At 48.2% G+C, this 8,629-nt stretch overlaps 1 protein-coding gene across 4 annotated transcripts in view; it reads left to right on the top strand.

The window, feature by feature from the left end:
- taf2 (TAF2 RNA polymerase II, TATA box binding protein (TBP)-associated factor) overlaps positions 1 to 8,233 on the top strand; it is a 28,485-nt gene extending 20,252 nt beyond the window's left edge. For 2 of the 4 annotated variants that reach the window (XM_056602252.1, XM_056602254.1), the window contains exons 25-29: positions 4,752 to 4,987; positions 5,505 to 5,678; positions 5,853 to 5,955; positions 6,407 to 6,803; positions 7,049 to 8,233. In XM_056602252.1, the coding sequence (XP_056458227.1) occupies positions 4,752 to 4,987; positions 5,505 to 5,678; positions 5,853 to 5,955; positions 6,407 to 6,801 (908 nt within the window). In that variant the 3' untranslated portion in view covers positions 6,802 to 6,803; positions 7,049 to 8,233. The remainder of the gene's footprint in view (positions 1 to 4,751; positions 4,988 to 5,504; positions 5,679 to 5,852; positions 5,956 to 6,406; positions 6,804 to 7,048) is intronic. The other 2 variants (XM_056602256.1, XM_056602255.1) reach the window with 2 other exon arrangements.
- The last annotated feature ends 396 nt before the right edge of the window (positions 8,234 to 8,629 follow it).

Here is an 8,629-nt window from a genome sequence, read left to right on the forward strand (position 1 = left end):
GGTTTAAGTGCTAGGGAAGACGTAAAGCGTAGCGTCATATAGTTAATAGGCTCCCTCGGGTCTTTATTAGTGATGGCGGATATTGGCTATTAACTTTGGCGCTGGACTGCTGGACTGATGTCCTGTATATGCACATGCCCGCACGAAAATGACTGCAGTGTGTCTGCGGACCAGGCTAGGGCTTCTCGACTGTATAAATAAATTATAATCACGATTATTTTGGTCAATATTGGAATCGCGATTATTCAAAACGATTATTTTTTAAAACATGATGTATTTATTCCACATGTCTCTCCCAAAAAACACTTTAGCTGAGAACTCTGAATTACGCCTTAAAAAAATACACAAAATGGTCAAAAAGTTAATGAAAATTTGATTATATTAGTTTGGTGATCGTTTAATGCAAAAAATCAATCAATCGCTATTAAATTCAGATTAATGCCCGGTAGCCCTAGACCAGGCACACCACCACGTCCATCGATGGCATAGCGTCAACAGAGAAATCTTTAATACCGAATCAGCCCCTTCTGATTTTGGATTGCAGCTCAACATGTGTGGCCAGGAACAACGGACACTCTCATGGTCCTCCAGGCAGGCTGCACCTGCACTCAGACCCACGTGGCTCCACCAGAGGTAGAATGAGAGTGCAGGGGGCCAGAACACCTGGAGGTGGTGTGCAGCCCAGACATGCAGACTCAATGTATATCCCAACGCCAGCATAGCCAGCCAACACTCACTCTTTAACACAAGGAGAGCATATATATACATGTGTGTGTATGCCCGTGAACACGCACGCACAAGCGGGCATGGGATTTAATTAGATTCACATGGGGCAGCTGCCATATATCCATTTTTTATGACTTGAAAGAGTAGAAGGTCTTATGCAGCAGAGTGGTCTGATATCATTTTGAGGTGTACAGTGTTATGGAGAATCGGACCGTAAATGCGCTATAGCCTTTGGGCAGGTGTTTTTTTTCGTTTTCCCCTCTTAGACTTGGACCAAAGTTGTGTTTAAGTTTAGTTTTAGAACCAGCCTCTTAAAACAAACCGATACTGTTGGTTGATATTTTTGAGTGCAACCAGAAATGGGGGAAATGACTGTGCAACGACTTTGGATTGATACACGCTCCGCGTTTCCATCATGGAACTCTGCACTCAAAAAACGACTTAACCAGCATATGTTTCATGGCAAAATTGTTCTTTGTCAATGTTATTCTCAATGGCACTTTTCCTATTCTATTTTTTTCCCAAAACACATATACTTTTCTCTCTACAATGTGGAATAGTGCAGAAGTTAAATAATTGCAGATTGTCAGTTTAGTTTCCCCCACAGTCAGAGTATATCCTCATTATTTAGCGTATAAAAAAACTCTGAAAAACAAGATTTATCTATGAGGTAGTTAACACCTATACGGTCTGGACAGCGTGTCTTCAGTCTGGCCGTGGGGTCGACATTAAGGAGCGTTCTCCAGGTGCTTAAACAATCTCGGGGAGATTTCTTACCTCCACATTCAATAAAACATATCAGCATCAGTCAAGTGTGAGGCGGTACTAAATCCGGGTCCTGGATCCAAAACGAGACCAAACTGTCTGTTCGGCCGCCACCGTCTCCCCTACCTGCTCCAGCCGGTATATTATCAAAGTCCCGTTGAGAGGGGTCGTTTATGACTCACCCTGCGGGTTACTGGACAGACTTCTGTCAGAAAGTGTTTTGCCCGCACTGTCAGTAGCCCACCAGGAAGTCAGCTGTGTCCCAGCGGGGGAGACCCTTTTATACCCACTTCCTCCACGTTTCGCCTCCGTCTCACTTTTCCCCGTTAGGTGGAGTTATGTTTCCATTCCGCGTGTTGCTCGGGGGGCTAGGGGCAGAGCACCGCCTCTCCGTCCCTCCGAGGTCTCAGACTTTCACGTTTCCGTCAGGAAAACAATTTAAAATTCTAATTTGAGGTGGTGCCAAATTCTTTCTCACCCTGTTTCACCTCATGACATATAATGGGAAGTAATTTAAATGAATTAGAGTTTCTTTCTGTGATGTGTTCGTTTTTCTCTTGGCCTAACATTGGAGCAGTGTCCCCGAAGAGCACTGAGTAAGAAATCCTTGTCGGTCCTTAGATAGGTGATGCCTCACTGCCTTGGAAGACCGGGTACCTTTGGGCCTCACCATGTACCACAGGGATCAGTAAAGACACTCTCCCCGCACCTTGCTGACCATGACTGGATTTTACCACTTTACCTCTGTTTATTTATTTTGTACGTCTTTAAGGCGATCAGTCTCACTTTTGAGTTGTTTTAAAAGATAAATATCTTCTGGTTCTAAAGGCTATCTTACTCTGCAGTCATTTAATCACAAACCTTTGTAGCTTTATATAGTTCTGTATACAACAATCTGTACTTTTTGCTATGCTTCCATCTTGACATCCAATTGGTGTAACGCAAACTTTATTAAGTTTTATATAGTGTTCATGCAACGGTACCGTTCACATTTAAAATGTTTGTGTTAATACAAAAACAGCATTGCAACTGAGGCGGTATAGATTATCCCTGTACAATATAATAGTAGTGGAGGACATATTTTTCATTCATTGTTCACGATTTAATATTTTGGTGTCTATTTTTTTTTTTTTAAACCATTTTACCCTCAGAACTTTGTGCAGAAACATTTGAACGTATTTACTTTAGCCTGTGCACTGGTGGCGTCAGCTGTGTTTTTTCACAAAGCGGTCCTGACAGGAAAGCAGAGAGTGAATTAGCAGCTCCAGAGAGCTGTCAGACATCTCAAGTCTTAATTGCGTGAACAGTTTCCAGGAAGCCTCGCAATATTTGCATCTTCTCCCTTCTATGAAATTGGTGTGTGTGTGTGTGTGTGTGTGTGTGTGTGTGTGTGTGTGTGTGTGTGTGTGTGTGTGTGTGTGTGTGTGTGTGTGTGTGTGTGTGTGTGTGTGTGTGTGTGTGTGTGTGTGTGTGTGTGTGTGTGTGTGTGTGTGTGTTGGAGGAGGCAGTGGGGAGATGTTGCACTTGGCTTTGGCGTTGGTGCGTGTTTGCTTTTGTGTGTGTGTGTGTGTGTGTGTGTGTGTGTGTGTCGTCAACGAATCAGATGCTGCCTGGACCTTAGCTGTCACTTTGAGGATGTTCAAGAGCCTGGACATGTTATTCATCACCCTTATTATTACATTTGCAGCACACTGCCTGAACGCCTGACCGTAAACGTTTGCGTCTATTTTCTCCGCGCCGCTCTCAGCGTTCGCACGACCAGCGCCGCGGTCCACCATTGTTTCCTCGGGTTTCACAGGGGTTATTTTCAACCAGGGGGTCGTCTGTCAGAACGCAAGGCGTCTGCGTGGGCCAACCCAAACACCGAGAGACCCCTCACACACGGGAGATGGGCACAGCTCCACATTCTTGAAGGCAATTATATTGCAGTTGTGGCAAATGTTATCTTTATGTTTGTAGGCTTACAGGCAAGCAGGAATGAATATCTGATGACCCCCCTGGAATTGCACCATCCCAAAGTTTTGTTTGTAAGTCAATGAGTGTGGGTGGCTGATAGGGGCTGTAGCCCGACTGGGTTTTAGCGGGGCTGAGTGTGCCAAGACAAATACACCGGGACCCAAGTGCTGTAACCTCAATGCTACGGTGGAATAACGCGTGGTTTAGAGAGAGAGAGACACACACACACACACACACACACACACACACACACACACACACACACACACACACACACACACACACACACACACACACACACACACACACACACACACACACACACACACACACACACACACACACACACACACTAACTACATGAAGAACTATGAAATTAGCGTGTCGGCTTGTTCCTTCTGCTGCAGGCCATGCGTGTAACATGGGCTCCAAAGCCGCTGACCAAAACCACCACCACCTCCACCACCACTACCCCCCGTGCAGGCAGGCTAACCTTGGGGAGACTTAGTCGGACATCAGCAATGTTTGTGCTGGAGATTTATCGCCGCTATCAAACTACCGCTGCTCGAATGACTTCTCTTTTTAATGATACGTTCAGGATCCCGTGTCGCCCAAGGTCTGGGGGTGCCCCCTGATTTGTGAAACATTAGCAGCGCTCGTGTTGACTCTCCGGAGACCGTCAAATACTCCTGTGGTCAGGAGTAAAATGGAACGTCTCCTTGAAGCGTGGATTAGCGTGGACTTCCGAGGCAATTTGTCTCGAAAACCACAACACCCAGTCCGGCTTGTTTACCTACCCCTGCCTCGTCGACAGGCAATCAGATCAGCCCCATGTCCTGTTCAGCCCTGGGCCTGAATGTAATGAGCCTGCAGTGACTCCGAGTTCACGCTGACTTGGATACGCTGGGAATGCTGTCCTGGTCTTTGTTGCGGTGCGCAGCACATTCTTCTTTCCCTGGCGGTATTGGCCGATGCATTGAAGGTGTGCTCGGACGTCCTGCTACCATGTGTCAGAGCCACGTTGGTTCCCCAACACTTAATAGTAACCATCTGGCACCGGGGATCCTGAGCACAATAGAAGGCTCCTCGTTTTGGAATGGTTCAGCCATAATACATAATATCTCTTTTGTGAGGCTGGACTGTACTTTTTTTATTGTCATTATATTCTTTACACGGATGCAGATATCACATGGAAAATAAAACACAACCCAAGCCTAGCTCTTCATAGAAAAGTGAGACCTTTGTTTCCGAACGCGATTAACGCAATCTGTGATTGATTTATGTCCCCCGTCCCTTTTGCCCAGGCACCTCCCACGACTGGCGTCTACGCTGCGACGCGGTCAACCTGTACTACACCTTGTTCGGGCTGACCCGGCCCTCCTGCCTGCCCCTCCCCGAGCTGGGCCTGGTGCTGAACCTCAAGGAGAAGAAGGCCGTGCTCAACCCCACCATCAAGCCCGAGATGGGGCAGAGCAACGTGGTGGTGGACACCCCCGCCAGCATCGGCATCCACGGCATCGGCATGAGCTACTCCGCCTCGGTGAGCTGAGTAAACCCCGCCACGCTTGGGTTCTCCGGGGGCGGGCGCGAGGGTCTACTTTCACTCACAAACGAGGACGTCCTTCCTTTAGCGTTTAATGGTTGTCAGACGTTGAGAGCGTGAATGTGATTAAATTTCTGAATCAACAGTTGCTGATGGCGTCACTTGAACTTAAAAGTAGTGCATTGTGTATTTTCTTATCCTAGTTGTATACGGGGACCGGGTCAACCTGGTGATTCTAAGTGCTTGGCGCTTGTTTCTACAGTGTGAACCTCTTTACTGTACCGACAGCAATAGATTGTTGTCTCTGTCTTCTGACAAATGTAATTATTGTAGGTCACTTTGGATAAAAGAGTCTGCTAAATGTAAATTTCACGATGACGCCTTTTCAGTCCTGTCCCAGTGGTTCCTTCTCCAAAGCCCATGGAGAGTTCGCCTGCTCTTCAACCCTCCCACGTGGCTGTCCCTCACCCACTCACCCTCCTCCCTCCCCCCCCTGTGCCTCCCGTCCCATCAGCAGCTGGACGAGGAGCCGGACCCCATCTCCTCGGGGGTCTGCGGTGTGGGCCAGCCGCCCCCCAGCCTGAAGAGGAAGGCCGAGACCCCGCTGGGCTCGCCCCCGGAGCCGGGGCAGATCCTGCAGCCGCATGACGAAGACGGCGGCCGGCGCTACAAGATCCGGGTACGGGGGGTGAGGCTTCCTCCAGCGATACGGCGGGGAAGGGAAAGGCCCTGGTCGTCGGTGGAGAGCGTGGTTTAACCATTTTGTGTGTGTGTGTGTGTGTGTGTGTGTGTGTGTGTGTGTGTGTGTGTGTGTGTGTGTGTGTGTGTGTGTGTGTGTGTGTGTGTGTGTGTGTGTGTGCAGTTCAACACCATGGAGGAGGAGGACATCGACATGGAGTCGGTCCACGACAGCCAAGGCTTCATTCAGCATCACCTCACCCTCCTGGACAGACCCTCCACACCAGGTCACTACACACACCCAGAGCTTATTCACAGTATCGTATTTATATTGAGTTAGGGAATTCAATCATTTTAAACTTAAACCCTTTTATTCACCTCATCCACAGGGTACGTAATTAAATACATCCGAATATCCATCTGCGCAGTTCAATTCTTTATTTGTTTGCACATGCAAAGAGAAGAGTCAGAATGGGAATACTTATTTAGGGAAACTACCGGCAACTACCTGTTTAAGGCATTAATTTCTAAATAAAAACAACATGATGCACAAAAAGCTAGGTAGCTGGGACGGAGCACTCATTAGCGCGTCCATGTTTCTGGCACAATCAACACTTTATTGTCCCCCCCCCCCCCCCCCCCCCCAGGGGAAAGTCATTTTTACACCATGCAGTTTGCAGTGCCGTTAAACCCCCTCTCCTCTCTCCTCCTCCCCTCCATTCGTTTTTCCACCAATAGGCAAGGAGCCCCCGGGGCTGGAGCAGGCGCTGCTGTCCATGCCCGCCACGCCCCTGCCCTCCTTCACCAAGGAGGGCCCCACCACCACCGCCGCCGCCGCCGCCATGGCCTCCTCCACCTCCTCCTCCTCCACCGCCACCGTCCTCACCACCCCCTCGGGGACGGCCAAGCACGGGGGAGAGCACGGCAGCGGCGGAGGCAGCGGCCACCACCACCACCACCACCACCACCACCACCACGAGCACAAGAAGAAGAAGAAGAAGCACAAGCACAAACACAAGCACAAGCACAAGCACGAGAGCAAGGACAAGGAGCGCGACAAGGACCCGGCCCACCCCTACAGCAACAGCCCCGCCAGCGGTCGCTCCATGCGCTCGCCCTCCCTGTCCGACTAGAGGTGTGTGCGTGTGTGTGTGTGTGTGTGCGTGCGTGCGTGTGCGTGCGTGCGTGCGTGCGCGCGCGCGTGCGCGTGACATGACTACTACCATTGATTACGTTTTTTTAATTTAAAATGATCTTCTCCAACAACCAGTTTTATTTGTTTGAAGCAGGAAGAAAAGTACAAACTCAAAAGTAGAGCCGTCATTGCCAGCGTCGCGCTTCCTTCACGCTACTAAATCCATGCCCATGTTTCGTCCACAGGTAGATCAGTGGATGCCACCCCGCAGACCCTACTCTGATGATCCGCTCTCGGTTCATAAACTCAACCATATGTGTGGACTTCACACGCCTCTACAATGTTCAAGCGAGGACCAGACTATCTGCACACTCACTGAAAAACATCGATATTGAGCCGTTGTAACGTGCAATGACAGCTGGTTTGAGTTCACACCTTGGCGTATGAACTCTGTGTGAGTAAACGGTTTCCCTGAAGTAGATTGGATGCGTTCAACAGCTCCTGACCACTCTTCTCCGTGCCCCAATGCCATCACCACACATAAACACACACCAACACGCACACATAAACACATACATAAACACAGATTCACACAAACCCACACACACACGGTTATGAATGAGTTCCTGTGCTTTTAGGACACCGCTTTCTAGGCTTGTCTGAGTCATCTACCGCAGACACACACACACACACACACACACACACACACACACACACACACACACACACACACACACACACACACACACACACACACACACACACACACACACACACACACACACACACACACACTTGTTTATTTTCCCCGAGCCACCTTTTCACCGCCACCTCCAGCATCCTCCGCAACTCCAGAACTCAAACCCGACCTTCACCGAGGGTTCCCTACCAGGGGGAGGAGGTCGCCCATGGTTTGGCCCCCATAGCCTACGCCGCCCGCCGGCTAGCTTCCCTGAAATGTTCCCCAACTGGAACCCATCCCTCGTCTCGGAGCGGCAGACATCTTGATTTGTGAGAGGAATTCTCGGTTGGATTATTCCGTCATTCATCCGTTAATGCAAGCGTGTATACGTGTGTGCATGTGTGTGTGACAACATTGTCTTCAGTGTAAAGTCAGCTTCATGCTGCTATGCCAGCAAAGGGTGTTGTGATGACGGGAGAGGAGAAGCCTGGATATTGTCACCCAGCAACTAGAGTATTACAATGTTTTAATTTTTTAGGCCATGTCCATGTTTTTGTTTCTTATGGCTCTTAGGTTATGTGATTCTTATTCTTTTTTTCACCATGGTAATGGTAATAATCCAACAATGATACATGTGAAAATAGATCCGGTTTAAAAAAAAGAATGACCTTTAATTGTGTGTAACATGTTTTTATAATGTTTTTCTACTGTTCACTGCAATCAGGTTTCATTCATTAAAGAAAGGAAAAAAAAGTATCTTGATTGTTTTGTGTGATTTGAATAAGTAGGATTATTACGGTAGAGTTTCTTTGAGTTGTAAATAATGAAAAGGTTTTGTTTGTACTTAAAAATCTTCAGAATACATGGGGCATGTTCAATGTTTAAAACAATATCAACGCTCTATTTTCACATTGGTAAAATGACGGCAGTGACCGCAGCAGTGATTTAAAGGGAGAAGGAAGTTTTCTTCTGGTGGGCAGGTGATGGTGTCAAGTCGATTTATCAAGAAAACAAGCCTGAATTGTAACATGTGTGATGTGTGTGTGTTTATAGCCAGGCTTTGGGTTCATTATCCTGGGCTGACCTTTCGTCCTTTCATCCTTTCATTTGTACCCCCCCTACCCCCCTCTCCCAATGGAAAGTC

Source organism: Gadus chalcogrammus, chromosome 11, assembly GCF_026213295.1.
Source record: "Gadus chalcogrammus isolate NIFS_2021 chromosome 11, NIFS_Gcha_1.0, whole genome shotgun sequence".
NCBI lineage: Eukaryota > Metazoa > Chordata > Actinopteri > Gadiformes > Gadidae > Gadus > Gadus chalcogrammus.